Consider the following 19,468-nt stretch of genomic DNA (forward strand, 5'->3'; position numbering starts at 1 on the left):
TCTGAATGTGGCTGACAATGAGGGATGACTGAGAAGCCAAGGACAATGGCACTGAGTTTTAATTCTACTGCATGGACTGGCCTTGTGGGAGACTAGTCTGTTTGGATGCCCACTTTCCTAGACCTGGATGGAGAGAGGAGGACCTTGGGCTTCCCACAGGGCAGGAAACTCTGACTGCTCTTAGAACTGGAGATGGAGGGGGAGAGGAAGTGGGGGGAGTGGGAGGGAAATGAGAGGAGGTAGAAATTTTTAATAAATAAAAAATAACCTTTCCCCCCCTAACTTGCTTTTTTGGTGGTTATTCTAGCATAATAGCAAAGTAATAAATTATCTCCCTTCAGAAATTCTTAAATATTTTATTCATATTACTTCATGTATTTTAACTTCATGTTTACTAAATAGTGCTTAAGGTAAGCTTTTTCACTAAATAGTTGAATTCATGATTCTAATAGTACTGTTGTTTTTCAAATTTTATTGATGTGGAAAGTCAACCAGAATGAAGACTGCATAATTCGTATCAATCAATGAAAAGTCAGAAGTACTGCACAGCTATAAAGAGTCAAGAGGTATATACAAAAACATGTCATCTTTGCTTTGGTAGTCTACACAATGTATCTTCTTGATATCCATTATACCTACACAAGTATCCTTTGGGCATAGACAGAATAAATTCAATGAAAAATGATTATAGGGCCCTAAAACTTTATAGCCTCTGATTTCAGACAAAGTATAGAAACCTCAACCTGAGTAGTTTTACTTCGTTTTCTCATTTCCATGGATGAGCATTGTATTGATACAGAAAAAGTCTATACAGAAGAATTAAAAACACATTCACAGGATGTGTTTAACTAAAAATTAGATCAAGGATATATTTTGAATAAAATAGTGGCAAAGCTTAACAAGAGTAGTTAAATGATATCCTCAAGAAAACTTTAGTGTATTTCTACTTTTGGTGCTGCTGAGGGCCTCACATATAGTAGACAAGTGCTTCTCCACAACTTCTTTGGCCAGCTCCTACACTTCGACTCCTTGGGCTAAATGTTTCATTCTTCAAATTAAACAGTAAGAAAAATTATACTTTGCTATACAAAAGCTCTTGCCAGTCAACGTAGATGCTAACTATGCCTTAGAAGTATTTTACCAGACAACCCATCCCTATGACCAGACAATCCATCCCTATGAGAATATTGTTCTCATTTCATAAAAAGTTCAATATTCTAATTTCTTTCCCACTTAATTGCTGTTGCCACACAGATAACCCCCCAAATTACACAATGAAGTTGAAAACTTTGTGTTGCAGTTTTACAATATCCCATGCCTTTCAGATGATAAATGTTCTGTTTAGATCTTGTCAACCTGACACCCAGGAATTGTCTGGAAAGAGGGATTCTTAAGAAATTGCCTCCATCAGGCTGGACTCTGAGCATATCTGACAAACATTTTCTGGGAGGGCCTAGTCCAATTTGGGCACTACTACCCCTTGCTACGTGGTACTGGGCGGTAAGGGTAGTTAAGCCATGAAAAGTGAACCAGCAGGCATACCTTCTCTATTATCTACCTTAGTTCCTGTCTCCACGTTCTTACCCTAGCCTCTGCTCTGGCTTATCTTAATTAACTATAATCCATAAGATGAAATAAACACTTTACTCCCCAAGTTGGCTTTGGTCATAGGGTTAATCACAACTAAAACAAATTAAAACAATAAGTTAAGCAATAGTTAATTCAAAAGGTGGAGCCATTCTCAGAAATTATAGACATGTTCCTTTCATACTAATGTGATTTTCCATCTTGTTTTTCCCAGAGGGTGCAAGAAAAAGACCCTGGGGCAAGAATTGTACCATCACAAAGTTGAGACTGACAATCATAAATAATAAGGAAGACTTTGCAAGGAAATACAAAACAATGACTAATTTATTATCTTGAAGGCAACCAAGTATATCAATGTAGTCTTGCAACATATATATATGTGTGTGTGTGTGTGTGTGTGTGTATAGTTTTAGCCTATTCTGACTTTTAATTGTTCTGCAATTAACAATTATTTTGTAGGCTGCAACATCAAAGATTAGCTATGGAAGATGAAGACTTATTCCTCTGGTAAATCCCACAACTGTCTGATAAGTGTGTGGTTTGCATGCATACCACCATAACCAGTGATGTACTTTAATTCTTGATGAATGTTGTTCTATCATTTAAATTAATATTTTCTTAAGACTGAATTCCTGGATATTGTGCAAGTGAATTGGGGCTGGAGGCCTTGCTACAGTCACTTATGTTTCTGTCCAATATGAAGTCTCTGATGACTCGCAAGGTTGGAACTTCGACTAAAAACTTTGCCACACACACTACATGTATAAGGTTTTTCTCCAGTATGGATTGCCTGATGGGTAGTCAAGCTTGAACGCACACTAAAGGCTTTACCACACTTATCACATTTGTAAGGTTTTTCTCCAGTATGAGTCCTACGGTGACTTGCTAAGTGTGAATTTTGAGTGAAGACTTTACCACATTCATTGCACTTGTAAGGTTTTTCTCCAGTATGGATTGCCTGATGAGTAGTCAGACTTGAGTACACACTGAAGGCTTTGCCACACTCATTACACTTGTAAGGTTTCTCTCCTGTGTGGGTTCTACGATGATTTGCCAGGTGTGAATTTTGAGTAAAGACCTTGCCACATTCTAGACATTTATAGGGTTTTTGTCCAGTATGGATTACCTGATGGGTATTTAGGTTTGAATGTGAATTAAAGGCTTTCCCACACTCATTGCACCTGTAAGGTTTCTCTCCAGTGTGAATTCTCTGATGAATTGCAAGGCTTGAAGTCTGACTAAAGACCTTGCCACATTCATTACATTTGTAAGGTTTTTCTCCAGTATGGATTACCTGATGGGAAGTTAGGCTTGAACGCACACTAAAAGCTTTGCCACATTCATTGCATTTGTAAGGTTTCTCCCCAGTATGAACCCTCCAATGCCTTGAGAGGTTTGAAGTCTGACTGAAGACTTTACCACATTCTTCACATTTGTAAGGTTTCTCCCCACTGTGGACTCCACGATGACTTGCAAGATGTGAATTTTGCGTGAAAACCTTGCCACACTCATCACACTTGTAAGGTTTTTCTCCACTATGGATTGCTTGATGGGTAGTGAGGCTAGAATACACACTAAAGGCCTTTCCACACTCATTACACTTGTAAGGTTTTTCTCCAGTATGTATTCGCCAATGATTTGCAAGGTGTGAATTCTGAGTAAAGACCTTGCCACACTCCGAACATTTGTAGGGTTTTTCTCCAGTATGGATTATCTGATGGGTATTTAGGTTTGAATGTGAACTAAAGGCTTTTCCACACTCATTGCACCTGTAAGGTTTCTCTCCAGTGTGAGTTCTCCGATGAATTGCAAGGCTTGAAGTCTGACTGAAGACCTTGCCACACTCATTACATTTATAAGGTTTTTCACCAGTATGAATTACCTGATGATTAGTTAGGTTTGAACGAACACTAAAAGCTTTGCCACATTCATTACACTTGTATGGTTTCTCACCAGTATGAATTCTCCGATGACTTGTAAGGTGTGAATTCTGTGTGAACACCTTGCCACATTCATTACATTTGTAAGGTTTTGCTCCAGTGTGATGCCTCTCATGTACCAAAAGGTAAGAACGTCGAAAAAAAGCCTTACCACATTCGACACATTTGTAATGTTTCTCTCTGGTATGAATTTGTCGATGATGTGCCAGAGAAGAAGTATAACTGAAGACCTTGCCACACTCATTACATTGATAAGGTTTTTCCTTATGTGCTTTGCGTCTTTTCATAAGTAGTGAACAATAAACATCATATTCATATTCATGAACAATGTGAGCTTTGACACCAATAGACGAAATTTGTTCAGATGATGAAATTGAAAAGCCACTGGTGATAGACTTAAGTTCATCATCATCAATATTCTCTGTAGATGGAAATGGCTGCATTTCAAGTAGATTCCTAAGGCATTTTCCTGTATTCTTTCTACAATCTTGATGTCTTCTATGGGTGAATTTATAACTCCTTTCACTATCTTTTTTTTGAAACTCAAAATCCTGTACATTCTTCTGGAGTTCTCTGAAACAACAGACTTCAGTGCCACTGCTTTTATATCTTTCTGACACCACTGTCTGGTCTATTCCCCCTGAATTGCCGCTCTCTTTTGGTGGTAAGTCTTTAATTATATGTTCAAGAGAGTTGACTAGAAGACATAACAGATTTTTCATTAATTAAGACAGATATTCCACACTGAAAAAAAGTTCCAGCAAAATAAAATTTACTGAGTTAACTTATCAATTTTTAGAACCATAAAAGATAATGTAAGCATTATAAAATGAGTGATCCCATAATTAATGTAATTAATTTATATGTAATTTGAATCATCAGGAAAAAGTGACTGTTTCAAATAACCCATGACCAAATTCTTCATATTGAGCAAAGTAGCATAAATCAGGAAAAGAATATTTTTTCATCATATAAAGGTGCATACTAATTGCCAAAAAATATATGGCTATACTATAACCGAGAGGGAAAAAGTAGATATTAACAGCATATTCTGTAGAAATACACACTAAAGGACAAAAGTAAATTAAAATGGAAGGTAATAATAGTTAAATTTATATAATTAGGTGGTAATTTTGAATTGCAAAATGATAGCTAGAAGAAGAAAAATTCACAGAAACAGTACCAGCAAAAACAATGCAATTATCTCTTATCTAGACCCACTAATGATTTAACATTTTTTAACATTAACAAGCAGTGCATGTCATTTATACTGCACAACACATACAAAAAACAATTACTTGTAGGTCCTAGTAAATATTATAAAGCAATTTTGGGATTTCATGATAAAGCAAGCAGGCAAACTTATGGCTACATAAGTTCATAAATTGATAAATATAGGATGTGAAGATCTAAAGCACTGTTCGTGCTTATGAGTATACACTACTCTTGTACAAGAGCTGAGATGGGTTCCCAAGACCTACATTGGACAACTCTCAACCACCTATAATGCCAGCTCCAGGGGAACCAACAATTATGTCTGAACTCTGCAGGCACCTGAACTCCTTCCTGTGCACACACACACACACACACACACACACACACACACGTACATCTAATTAAAAATGACATATATTAAAAATAAAATATCACTTGTTGTAAAATGATAAACACTTTCATATTAAAAATAAACAGGGCTTTCTATTACAGTAGTACAAAAGAAAAGAAACATAACATTCAGTCATTCAACTCCTGTGGTTTTATGTATGAAACAAAGTCATTATATAGAAAATACAACTGCATAGCCATGATTATAAAACTAAGGCTCACAATACCCAAACATGGAATCAGCCCTCAAGTTCATCAACAGATGAAATGATAAATAAAATGATTCATAAACATAGGCATTACAGAATTATTCAATGATAAAGAACACATGGAATCCTGTCATTCATCAGAAAAACTGACAGAACAGGAGAGTGTTGCATTAAGCAAAATAAATGAAATACGAAGACAAATATAGCATATTTTGTCTTACATGTGGAAATTTTTCTAAAAGCCTGATTCAAAAAAATTATAAAGTAGAAGAGAATCTATCAGGGAAGAAAAAAGAGAAAAGGTAGAGTTAAAAAAAGAGGTGAGCATGATCAATGCAAACATGAATGGAATGTTTGCTGTCTCTCACTAATTTAGATAAGTAATATGTCATGTTATGGAATATTTGTTTACACTGTGAGAAGATGTGTCACTGTGAGTTGGATTAATAAAAAGTAGAATGGCCAATAGTTAGGCAGAAGAGAGTAAGTCTAACTCCTAGGGAGAGAGTAGGAACTCAGGGAAGAAAGGGAGGAAATGCCAGTGAGACACTGAAAAAGTCAGACATATGGTATTGAGCAAAGAAACTGAGCAACATGACATAATGTATATTAATAGAGATGAGTTAATTTAAGTTATAAGAGCTAATTGGGAAAAAGCATAAAATAAGGTGCAGCTTTCATAATTAATGATAAGTCCTGGATATTGGAAGTAGACAAGATTGCCAGGCAAAAGTTGGGTGCACGGGGGTGGGAGGGTGGGTGTAAGGGGAGATGAATAGAGAGAAGGGAGAAGGGGAGGATTCGGGAGAGCTTGGGGGAATGGGATGGGTGGGATGGAGGAAGGATGGATATGGGAGCAGGGAAGTAAATATCTTAATTAAGGGAGCCATTTTAGGGTTTGCAAGAGACTTTACTCTAGAGGGGTTCCCAGGTCAAAGGAGAGGTCCCCAGATTGTTCCTTGGGCAGCAGAGGAGAGGGTGCATGAACTGGCCTTGGCCCATAGTCACACTGATGAAAGTCTTGCATATCACCATAGAACCTTCATCTGGCGATGGATGGAGATAGAGACAGAGACCCACATTGGAGAACTGGACTTACCTCCCAAGGACCAAATGAGGAGCAGATGGAGGGAGAACATGAGCAAGGAAGTCAGGACCGTGAGGGGTGCATCCACCCACTGAGACAGTGGGACTGATCTAATAGGAGCTCACCAAGGCCAGCTGGACTGGGAGTGATGGAGCATGTGATCAAACTGGACCCAGTGAATGTGGCTGGCAATGAAGGCTGACTGAGAAGCCAAGGACAATGGCACTGGCATTCTACTGCATAGACTGACTTTGTGGGAGCCTGGTTTGTTTGGATGCTCACCTTTATAGACCTGGATGGAGGGGGGAGGATCTTGCACTTCCCACGGGGCAGGGAACCCTGACTGCTCTTGGGACTAGAAAGGGAAGGGGAGGTGGGAGGGGGAGGGAAAAGGGAGGCGGAAAGGAGGTGGAAACTTTTAATAATTAAATAAATAAATAAAAATATTAAGTCTCCAAATCACTATTTGCAGGCTGGTGATCCAAGTTGGAACACAAAGTCCCAAGTGTTTGACTTTCTGGTGACCATGTTCTTTCGGGTAGGCACCTTTCTTACAGCATACAGAAACAGATTCTTTACAGATTCTTTAAAAGATTCTGCTGTTCATCAGAGTACTTGAGCAGCTGCTATGCTAAGTAAAAATACCTGCTGCATCTTGATCCCAGCAACTTTTCAGAGCTGGGATCATTAGGTCAAAGGAGGCAGAGCCAGTCGCCAAGCCATGTGCTCACCCTAGAGAGTAAAAGTTTGGTTCATGTGGACAGAGAAGGGTACAGACATGCATAAATTCAGATTCGAGTCAAGAAAGCCTCTGAACAGGCTACATACAGTGTGTTTAAGTATATGCTTAGGTGCTAAAGAAAGAAAAACTGGGTATGAAAAGTCATAACAAAATCTATCAATCAATAAATAGCTTAAAGTAATAAAGTAAAGTAATTTTTAAAAAGCAATGTAAGGATGTAAAATACATAGGGCTGGATCTTATATGTTGCTTTGATGACTTTAAAATTTTTGAATGCTGATGAGCAAAATACAAATGCTCCTGAAAGATAATCAATTGAAAAAAAAAAGCTAAGTTAAGTATTTTAAGAATGTTTTAACTTCATAATGTAAGGTAGGAAATAGGATGTGTTGGGGAAGATGTTATGCCTATGACTTTACAGAAAACAAACAGCTATACAAACAGCTATAAATTGCTTCAAAATTAATGAAGATCAGATTTGTTTGGGAGAAAGTTCCTAAAAGTCTTGGTTATAGAAATGAAGAAAAAAACAAGCAAACAAACAAACAAAAAACAAGAAAAACTAAACAACAAATGATGTACATGCTGATCCCTCTACATGGGAATAGCTCTGAGACTGGATGAAGCATGATAAATCTTGTTTGCTAAAGAGGCCTAATGATTTATTACTCCATATCATCTTTACAAATGGCATAGATAGAGGTTTGTTTATATAATCCAGAGACTTATAAAGTTAACAGATCCCTTATACCTGCTAAAATATAGAACAAAAATCACCTTTAGCTGACCTGTACACACCATTCTATATTTGTTTTAATGCAGATACATATGTTACATAAAGTTTGTGTTTTCAGAAAATAAAGAGATCAGATAAAAAAAAAAAAAAACAAGTATCTCAGGTGACCCAGCATTTTTGAATGTCTCTGCCGCAGTTTCCTAAAAATTCTGTATACAGGTTAATAGTCATCTATTATAGTCAAGCTTGTAGTCATGTTAGTTAGATTTTCTAAATATATAAATATATTTCAGTTAGACAGATAAACTTCAAACCTTTTAAAAACCTACAGATTTTGGCATTTAAAATGTTTTAAGAACTTGGGACTTTTCTCGATAATGAGATACATCTGCTCACCAATCTACTTCAAGAGGATGATGGGCATCGAAGAGGCTCCTTACGGTGTTTGTTAGCCATTTGGGGAAGAAACTGTTCTTGCCTGAACTATTTGACTGGACTTGCATGACCCACAGAGAAATGAGTACTGAAGCTGCTTAAAGAAGATGTTCCTGCTTCATGAAAAAGTCTGCCAGACATTCTGCAGAACAGAGAAGAAATGGACTGACAAACTGTCAATATAAGTCTTTGAAATTTCCTGCTTCATGGAAAAGTATGCCAGATACTATGGGCCTGTAGGCTGAAAATGAATGTCTGCAATGTTAAAGAAGAACTTTGGGAGACTAGGCAGCGAGATGTCTGTTTATTTTATAGTTTTGGAAGTTGTTTACAATGCACTTCCTGTTAACGTAGGCAATATGATATCCTTCTTGGGGTCTTTGATGGAGTTGAAGACTAGATAGTTAAAACTATAGTTTTCCTTAGTTATGATAAAAGATCAAGTAGAAATAAATATTGTAATTATAATTATTGCTTGATACCTGTTTTGTTATATGTAATCTTGCTATGTTAAAGTTAAAACCTTCCACTTTATTTAGATAGAAAAGGGAGGTGATTTAGGAGGTGATGTATGCTGTGAATATGTTTTATTGCCATCGGTTAATAAAGAAGCTGCTTTCAGCCAAAGGCTTAACAGAGTAAAGCCAGGTTGAAAGAGATATAGAAAGTAGGTGGAGTAAGTGAGACACCATGTAGCCACTGAAGGAGATAGATGTGCCCCAGAACTTTACTGGTAAACCACAAACTGCATGGTAAAATTTAAAATAATAGAAATGAGTTCATTTGAGATTTAAGAGCTAGCTAGAAACATGAATACACTAACAAGTTGAGCAGTGTTTTAAATAATACAGTTTCTGTGTGGTTATTTTGGGTCTAGGCAGCCAGGAAACAAAAGAGCAGCCTCTGACTACACACAGATGCGTTGGTTATGAACACATGATCTATTACTTAACTTGGCAACTAGCAACAATGTCACAAACATAAGTCACAAGAACAATATAGCCATGTCATGTACATGCCATCATTAGTCTTCAGTATCTACACTCAAAAGTTGAGCTGCCTTATTGATTATACAGTAGTTCTATTTACTTTTTCTGATTTGTCTGTAATTAGTTCTCATTAATGAATCCCAATCTAGAGTCCCAACAACAGAGAATCCAAATTCCCTTTCTACCACATCCAGATCAAGGCTCACCTTTTCCACAATAGCTATCTTTCCAAGTGAAGGTGACATTTCACTTTGGTAAAAATTGGCATTTCTGCAAAATAGTAATGCTGAACTTCATTTCATGTATCATTTCTCTTCAATAAATATGTATTAAAGTTAGGCATCATGATGTGTACCTCTAACCCATCTGAGGAGTCTGAGTGGCCTGTGCAATGTTCATCTCAAAAAAAGAATACATAAAAAGTAAAATGAAAAGAATACCACATTTCTAATGGGGTGGGAGCCTTAGCTAGGCCCTAGGTGTAAGCACCACCTCTTGCCTAACACATATATACATCCCCATTGTTAGGCGGGCTGTTTTCATGCTGGCTTATTTCAGGTTTTACATTTTGGCTATTAATTCACTTTTGGATATATGGTATGCAAATTACTTGTCCACACTCAGAGGAAAATACCTAATGCAAAGTAACAAAAGCCTGTTCATTTGGTTCTTCTCAGTTAGTCATGGTAGGTTTCACAATGGTGACAATAAGTACTGAAGAGGAAACATACTGAGACAGGGGCCAAAGACAGATGTTGTTATTATATCATCTGGCAACTCAGTTTTTGAGTAATGCCTGCACTATTCTCGGTGTTATTTTTAGTAGCAAAATTATTATTAACCTGTGTGTACATAAATAGCTGCCTCTGTGTGCATGTGTGTGTGTGTGTGTATATAATGAGTTTTATTTATCCAGGGAAATGAAGTTCTAAATATGACAACATTTATTAGTAAGGCCCAGCTTAGCCTTACTAATACATCATTATGTTCAACATTAATCCCTCTCAGGGTGGCTCATCCAGTCACCTATTTCCAATTAGATTAAACTCTTCAAAGTTCTTGTCAGGAAAGCATGGAGGCCCACATACATAATTATATCAATTGTCAGGCTAAAGCAGGAGAACTGAGAGTTCCATGCTAGCCTGGTCTGCAGAGATAACATTGCTAACCATCCTCCTCCCACATAGAATGTTCCATTTCACATTGCACCCTGAACCTTGTATAACACCTCTGTCAAAATTTAATCAAATGGCCATCAATAGTAGCTCACGCATCTAATCCTAGAACTTGGAAGGCTGAGACAGGATGATTACCAAGAGCTACACAGTGAGTTTCAGATCACTCTGAAATGAAGAGTGAGACACTACCTCAAATACACAAAGAAGTAAAAAGATTAAAAACAAACAAAACTACCAGAACACCACAGGAGAGTTAAAGGCTAAAGTTCTCTACCTGTAAAGGACAGTGACAGACTTTTGTTTCCCATAGAAACTTTGACTTGCCAATGCACAATGGTGCAGCTTCCACTCTACCCTCTGAGAGCTTACCTGTCCTCACAGCTCTCAGATATTCTTGTCCATTTGGTTTTCTGGTTATTACTGCCTTACTCTCCACAATCCAGGACCCTTTCTCTTCTTTCAACATAGACATAATATTCAGATTAGGAAGTGTGACTCCTGTTTATAAAAAAACAGAAACACCATGTAGTGAGGTTTTTATAGAATATCTGTCCTGTGCTAATGTGGGGAGAGAGCATGCTTCATATAAATCTAGAAAAATATAAAATCATTACTGACAGCCTCCTTCTGGGAGTTTAATGGACAGATATCTAGTTATGTATCAAAATGATTGAATCAAAAGTTCAGGGAAAGAAAGCAAAGAATTGGATGTGGTGGGACTCTAGTACAGTCATTTGTACCTAGGGTAAACATAAAAGATAATTGCTGTTCCTCACTATATTTAGGGCAACAGTAGAATGTCTTAGTGTTAGTTGAAGGTACCAAACCATGAAGAAACCACAATAGAGAAGAGTGATTGCTTTCAATGATTTATAGATTTATTTTCTGTTGTATGATTTTAGTCACAGGACTATCCAAGCACACCTGGAGATCTTGCACTTTTAGGTACTGCAAGAAGTACAAAATAAGAAGTAAAAGTTTGGGGAATGTGATGATTTCCTCCAGAAAGCATATAGACCAAAGGGGCTTTGGTACTCCTAATACAACTTTTGTGTACTGTCAATAAATATGCTTCTGAACAGAGGTTCAAAGTTCAGGTCACAGAGACTGTTTTCCTCCCTGTTGCCAGAGGACCTAAAATTACATCTTCACGTGACTCTCCTTCTTTGAACACCCCACGCAACATAGAACACTCAACATTGGATACTTTAAACACAAGTTTAGGTGACATGAGTCATGCATAGTGACATATGCCAGTAATTCCAGCACTAGGGAATGTGAGGGGAAAAAAACCTATTAAGTTCAAGGCTTCTATACTATACAACTCAAGAGATCAAAACAAAAACAAAATCTACCACAAGGGCCAGAAATAACACTCAGTGGTAGAATGCTTGTTGGTAAAAAAGTCTTAGGTTCTATTCCCAATGCAGAGCAAAAGAAGGAACAAGGGACAGTAGGAGGAAGAAAGGAAGAGGCCACATGGTTCCCCCAAAGGCATGAAAACTGCAAGGTTACATGGCAAAGATTCCCAACTCTTGAAGGAAGTCAACTTTACCGAGGGAGACCAGGTTGCTGTAGTTCTCCAACATGACATCCCTGTGCAAAGCCCTCTGTGCAGGGTCCAGGCATTCCCACTCTTCCTGAGAGAACTCTATGGCCACATCACTGAAAGTCAACTTCTCCTAAAAGGAAACAAAAACATTTCACTACGTGGACATTTAGGATCTTTACAAAAAGACAAGAAAAATGGAAAAACAGAAAAACTGAGTTGAAGAGACCAAACCACCACCACTCTGTGAGATTATAAACTATATGTCTGATGTGGAAAGTCCTCCTATATATGCGTTGCTTTTATTGGTTAATGAATAAAGAAACTGCTTTGGTCTGGCAGGGCAAAAGAGAGACAGGTGAGGAAAACTAAGCTGAATGTTGGGAGAAAGGAGGTGGAGTCAGTGGGAAGTCATGTAGCCCTGGCAGAAACAGACGCTGGACGGAACTTTATCCAGAAAGCCACAGCCATGTGGCAATATACAGATTAATAGAAATGGGTTAAATTAAGATGTAAGAGTTATCCAATAACAATGGCTAAGCAGTGATTTAATTAATACAGTTTCTCTGTGGTATTTCAGGAGTCTGGGTGGCCAGGGAACAAACAAACAGCCTTCCTATAACATATGTTTTTGCCTAGTTTTCAGACATACAGTTCACCTGGCATCTCCAGAGTGATAAGAATGGATTTGTTTCCTATGGTTATGATGAAAGGTAAAATGAAGTCCCGAGTTACAGGACAATTTCAAGGGCCCAAGACGACCAAGGCAGGAATAGGTTCGAACTTCAGGTCTTAGTTCCCATCCTCCATGGAGAGGATTGGGGCTGAAGGTTTGAGTGAATACCAATGACCAAAGGAATTAAGTAATATGTGAATAATGGAATCTTCATAAAACCTCAAATCAGAGTTTAAAGCTTTTACCCTACATTCTGCTGTGGGGAAAGTACTAAAGAGTGGCTTATCCAAGGAGGAAGTGAAAGTCACAGCCCATCTCATGTACATTGCTTTTTGTGTCTTCTCTGAACAACCTGCCATCTAGAGTCTTTAGAATGTTCTTTATAATAAATAGGAAAAGGTAAAGGGTTTCCTTGGTTTTGTAAGTTGCCCTAAGAAATGAACCATAAAACTGAGGAGGAATCTGTATAAATCCTTGTTGAGCATATTCTGTGAAACTGAGTCTTCTAGCTGTTTAGTGTCAGAATGCAACTGAGTTAGCTGACTCTGGGCTGCAGTACACTGTAGAGCTACTTGACTGGCATGTAAGAAAAACCCCACACATGTGGGCTACCTTAAACTTTCTGATTAATGAATGTACAAGACCTAACCTTGTTTCTCCTATGTTCCTAAATTAAGATGCATCAGAACAACACTATATGTCCCTAATGTTATTTTGCTTTGTTATGAGATATTATGGTATCACGTCAGAGAGCATTTCTCATGTTTGTAGACAATACAAAAACAAACAAAAGCCAACACAAGGTCTGCTCCTTTCATTCACTGCCCACTCTGATAAACGTTCACTGTGTCCTCCAAAACCTTTTTTCACCCCCTTTTGCCCAATTCCCGTAACTACCACTTGGTTCTTATTTGATCAAAGGAAAAGAAAAACCCACAAGCTCATCTCAACTCAAGTGGTGGATAAGATGTTTGACACACCCAGTTCAGTTTCTAACTGAGCTAATTCATGCAATGTCTTCTGAGATGACATCATAGGGCCTTAAGAAGTCAGCTCAGTGCCATAACACAGGCTTATTATCCCAGCACTTTAAAGGCTGGGGTGTGAGGATCTCTATGAGTTCAAGGTCGGACGGTACTGCATATTGAGTGCAGGGCTAGAGTGAGCTTATTACTTTGTATGTTTAATACACTTGTCAGCAGTAAAAACATGTAGGAAAAGAAAACATGATATTAAATAAACCCAAACATTAAAACTATCATGACCACCATTTTCTCCAGAGGGTAGAAAGCAGAGAGGTGACTAGCCAAGCATGCAGCAATCATTACTATAGTGAGAGGAAAAGAAGATGGTGAAGAGAACAGCAGAAGTAGATTTACTAAAATTAACACATTGATGTGGTTACAACACAGAACCAGGTAATCAAGAGGACCATGTTTCCTCATCACAGTCTCATGAAACATGCAATCCAACAAAGAAAACTCTGCTTTATACACAAATTTATCAACAATATGTGGACCACGAAAAATCCAAAACTTTTGGATTTTAGCAATGAAACCTGAGATGGTGTGAAAATACAAGAACCACTTAGAAGGGTATAATTCTAATACCAAGTCTAGAGGGGTAATTTGTAGCCCTTATCAGGAACCCTGGTTCTATCACAATTCACAGTGAAGAAAATCAAGATGTGTTCACTGAACACTATGTGAGAACTATGTACATTCATTTATAGAATGTTTCCACAAAACTGTGAAAAAGCATTGGAAATGGTAACTTACTTTTGTAAAACCAAGCCTCTGGAGGTTGAAGCTACAGATTTTACTATGGGGTAAAGGTGAGTCTGAACTACATAGAGTTCCAGAAAACAAGAGTGAAAGACTGTCACAAAAGAAAGGAGTATGTCGGGCGGTGATGGCGCACACCTTTACTCCCAGGACTTGGGATGCAGAGGCTGGTAGATCTCTGTGAGTTTGAGGCCAGCCTACAAAGCAAGTTAGCAAGTTCCAGGACAGCCAGGGCTATACAGAGAATCCCTGAGAATCCCTATCTTGAAAAATTAAAAAGAAAAATAGAAAACAAGAGAAAATGAGAGACAGAAGAGAGAGAAAGAGAGAGAGAGAGAGAGAGAGAGAGAGAGAGAGATGCTACTCTACTTTCCTAATTCGAAAACTAACAAAATAAAGTACCCTAAAAAATCTTTTAAACTCCTGAAAGAACTGCAGCTGTGGTTTCCTGGTGTCTAAGAAATGGTAATAGGCAAGGAAAAGCATGCTTCAATTCACTTCCTAAAATTCAGGACTGCTTCCAGATTTATGATGAAAGAGTCTGTTTGGAATACACATTCACATTTTTACTTTTGAATATTCAATACTAATTAACAGGAGGAAAATATTATTGTGCTTTTATTACAGGGAAATATGCTCCCAAGACTGAAAAATAGAATTACTTTTATCAGAAATGTGAGATTCAGAAGAGTCTCATGGGAACAGCAGGGTCTACAGGATAGAAGTTCTGAGAATGTTTACAGAGCCCCCTTTGTTGAGCACTGAGACCGGTTCATACTGACAACTCAGGCAGCAAAGTGCTTGCCTGGAAAGGAAGTGGACCTGAGCTTGTATCCCCAGCATCACATAAAAGCTGAGAGCATCTGTAAACTCAGCACTGTACTAGTAGAGAGACAAATCCATGGTGCTTAGTGTCCAGCCAGCTTAACCAATTAATGAACTCCAGATCCTATGAGACATGCTGTATCAAAATAAGAGAAGTAAGCCGCCCAGGAAGATGACTGATTTGACTTCTGGCCTTCAAACATGCCTACAACGTATGAGCATACACTCACATGAACAAGTACATACTCCACATACATGGAGAGATCATGATAGCCCAGAATGCACTGAGGAAGCAGCCATAGCTACACAGGAAGATAATCTTACTCTCTCTGAAAAGAAGGGGGAAAAAAAACCCTAATATCTTAATGGTGAAATACAACACCCTCTAACCCTTATCCCAATTTTAGTTGAGATGTTCTCTAGAAAACAATGACCACTGACATTATATCCTGCAGTATACTGGGCTATGAAGAATGCAGTTTCACATGAAGGTCTCCTTATCCCCATAATTGAAGAAGTATCTGTGTGTACATGTCAAAATGTGATTTCAAAGTAGAGCATCTTTTTCCTACATCTAGAGAGCTAACAGTCCACCTGGTCAATCCTTACTAGGCAATCCTTAGCACAAGGGCTGCTTTTAGAACATATTCAATAGAAGTTTCTTCCATGTTCTATATCACAGGATTATTGTGAGATGAAATCTAGTGAACACAACAAAGGCTAAGGGAAAACCCGAGGAAGAGCAAGTGAAATGTCTGTGCTACACTCAGTGCAGGACAGCAGCTTCCATGCCTAACACTTCAGGGAGAGCAGAAAAAATGTGGTGGTGGGGGGAAGACGACAGTGGCTCACTGTACCTTCATGGCAGACATTACTGGCTCTTTCTGTTTGTTCATTCTCCTCCTCCCAGCTTCTTCCTTGAGTAACTTGAGTATTCAGAAGTCAGTCCTGAATACCAAAAGCACACAATTAAGATATCACAGGTTTGTGAAGTGCTTTCATTAATAAAACCCTAATTTTCTGAATAATATTAAAAGAGAATGGGCCTGCATACATATACAATGCTAGCACTAAAGGCTGAGGATTGTGAACTCAAGGCCAGTCAGGCTAGTGATTTTCAGGCCTTATGGAACTAGTAGAACTAGCAAAACCTTCTCTCAAAAATAGTAAAACATAATGTTCCAGATAAACACAGCCACTTCCCTTCCCTTTTGGAGATGAAGGCACGATATACAGCCCAGACTGGACTTGAACTCATCATCCTCCTGCGTGAGTCTCCTGCGAGCTGGGATTACAAAGACATTCAAACCAACCAAGCAAGGCACCCACTTCCTGAGCCACAGCCAGAGTCACTGGCAGGAATTCACCATGCAGAAAAATGGACCTTTTTAGCCCACTGCAGCAAGGGGCTGTAGGGACAATAAACTACTGCAGGAGAGACAACAAGAAAGTTGCCACTTTGAGAAAAAAGGAAATCATCCCACCACTCCTCCATACCACACCTGTGAAACCAAAAGGTGACCATGTCTAAAGAAATCACATCACTGTTCTGGCTGAAGAAGGTCTAAACGGGGGCAGTATCCTCTAACCTCAACATTATTTATTCACTTGGAAAGTGCCTTAAGTTATTTTTTTCCAGGCTTCCTTAAACTCTCCATATTCCTACCCCAGATTTGCCTTTACACGCTGACATTACTGGTGTGTGCCAACATGCCCTGCACAAACTCCCTTAACGTTAAACTGCACGTGCCCGGCAGATACACATTTTGCAATTCTCTTCCTCACTACCAACATTTAAGCAGAGCTTTTTCAACAAAAAGGCAAGCTCAATAACAATAACCCTATTAACCCATCAACTCCTCCATTATCTAGCCTCTCCCTCCCTCATTCTGCACTATCTCCTTGACACCTTCCACCTCCAGCTTTTCTTTCTTTCCAGCCGCCCTCCACACAATGGCAGCTCAGCTCGTGTCCCCTCACCTCCCGTTGCTTTCTGTACTCCAGACCCTGCTTTCTGTATTCCCTCCGACGGGCCACAAGCCGGTCCACGGTCACCTCTCTAGTCCCCTCATCGCCTGGCTCTTCCCTCACCAAAGACAGTCAAGTCTCCTCCCCAGTCGCAGAAGCGTCTGAATCCGTGTCCCTGATCCTTTCTGGGTGTTTCTTCTCTGGGCAGCCTCGCTCTGCTGCCATCTCTCTCCCACGTCCCTACTTCCTCAGTCTCGCGGCTCTCCGCGTCACGCGGGTTGAGCTGGGCGCACAAAATACGGTTCCTGGGAATGGGTCAAGATTCTCCGCCGCAGCTCCTAGGCAGGCAACCAATCTAAAGGTTCTGGGCAAACTCACCGGACTACAGGACTTGACCTGAGCTGAACTGCTTCCGGGCCGAGTGCTTCCAAGCCTGCTCCGGGAAAGTAGGCGGGGTCAGACAAAGTGATTGACGTTGTCGAGGGGCGTTACTAGAGGGTATAGAAGGACTGAGACGAAAATGTGAAGGGAGGTCGGTGAGTACGGGTGGCGTCCAGAGTCCAGAACTTCAGCGGGGCAGGAGAAAGGTTGTCAGGCTAGTGAGGGTTTCAATGACGACATGGCGTGACGAGGGCTGAGAACCAGCTGGTAAGGGAATGTGGGCGGGGCCAAGGCCCAAGTGATGGACTAAAGTGGAGGGTGGACATAGCATGCTTCTGGGTAGTGTACAAAAACAAAACAAAACAAAAAAGGTGGGAGTGGGCGGAGGCAGTCCTGCAAGAGGGTTAGGGATCAGGTTACTCTCCTGCACAGTGTTACCAGCCTTCGCTTATATTCCCATCCGAGCCCAGCTCTAAGTAGGGCAGAGTCAGTAAGTACCCATGGGTATGCGTGGGTAGGAGAGGCAAAGCCCACAGTGAGCTTTTTTTTATTTTTAATTTGAAGAGTTTTTGTTTTAATAATCGCCTATTTTTAAGTGTTATAATTGTTTTCTGTTACAAAAAAAAAAGAATTGTATTCGCCAAAGTTCTTACTGTTTGACATTGAAGATCAATGCTTTTCTTTAAAAGTGTCATCTTTCCCCTTTGTAATAAAAATAACATTTTAAAAATGCTCCAAGTGCTTTTTGGTCTGAACGTTTGAAACAACATGTAAACCACTTTCTTTTTTCTCACTCGATATTGAATGCTCTTACTTTATATACTTTAAATAGAAGCAAATGCTTGCATTCAGATACATGTTTTTAAGGATATTTGTAACAACAGTATTCAAATTCATCTGTGGAAAAACAATTGGAATAATTTGAGGAATGTCTAAAGAAAACATTTTCTTCTCATTTTTTCATCGGGTGGCAGATTTACCTTTCACTGTGGATTTCCAAAGGAAGTACATACAGAATTCAACAAATTATCATGCGTACAGAACAATGAAATTTTCAAAGTGTTATCAGATACATAATTCACTTTTAAATAGATGATAAACATTGATCATTTTCACCCTCCACTATTTTCTCTTTTATCCCACTACCTCCTGCTGAAACCTTTAATATATGCATTTTATTGGTAGACAGTCATGTGATACTTATCCTTTTGAAATCAGTCTCTGAGAGCCTGGACATTCTCCTTGGCATCAAAATAAAAAGAGGTGTATCTCAAATGTCCTTCAAAACTCCATGTCCTGGGACAGGCTGACCCCCTTATTTTGAAGTAGAAGAAAAAGAAAAGCAAACAGCCAAGGTTATTGAAAACATTATATTGCTTTTGAGAACAGCTAGAGGGTGAACCCTTCCCATGTGGCTACTGTTATTTATCTCAGGGTTTATAAGTATCTGGGGAGAAGACATGGGAACCAGAAGCTGGGGGCTCAACCATAGATCAGAGAATCTACTTGACTTGGAAACCTCTCACTTAGGAACTCCAGTGATGCTTTCCAGAGGGTTTCCACAGCCCCTTCTGCTGTATACTATAAGCACCTGATTTGATAATGTTAATTTGTGCCTTCTCTCAAATATGGTATTTTTGTATCTATCTGCACGTTCTATCAATCTGCTACTTGCTGTGTGTTGCCCAACCATAAGCTCATAGGCAAGTTTACAGTGACAAGCACAAATCCTCTACTGTAGAGGCAAGCACGTCTTAGATCCAATGAGAAAATACCT

At 39.0% G+C, this 19,468-nt stretch overlaps 1 protein-coding gene across 3 annotated transcripts; it reads right to left on the minus strand.

The window, feature by feature from the left end:
* Positions 1 to 452: 452 nt before the first annotated feature.
* On the minus strand, positions 453 to 17,919 carry LOC125411843 (uncharacterized). 3 transcript variants are annotated; one of them, XM_087910353.1, is made up of 5 exons: positions 17,689 to 17,919; positions 16,200 to 16,290; positions 12,064 to 12,190; positions 10,878 to 11,006; positions 453 to 4,224 (listed from the first exon to the last, which is right to left on the minus strand). In XM_087910353.1, the coding sequence occupies exons 2-5, from the start codon at positions 16,236 to 16,238 to the stop codon at positions 2,264 to 2,266; spliced, it is 2,256 nt and encodes a 751-aa protein (XP_087766479.1). In that variant the 5' UTR covers positions 16,239 to 16,290; positions 17,689 to 17,919; the 3' UTR covers positions 453 to 2,263. The 3 variants fall into 3 exon arrangements, with proteins under 3 accessions (XP_087766479.1, XP_048308207.3, XP_087766487.1); XM_048452250.3 differs by lacking the exon at positions 17,689 to 17,919 and adding an exon at positions 17,434 to 17,682; XM_087910361.1 differs by lacking the exon at positions 17,689 to 17,919 and adding an exon at positions 17,323 to 17,427.
* Positions 17,920 to 19,468: the final 1,549 nt, after the last annotated feature.

Source organism: Myodes glareolus, chromosome 1 (genome assembly GCF_982192425.1).
Source record: "Myodes glareolus chromosome 1, mMyoGla1.1, whole genome shotgun sequence".
Taxonomy (NCBI): Eukaryota; Metazoa; Chordata; class Mammalia; order Rodentia; family Cricetidae; genus Myodes; species Myodes glareolus.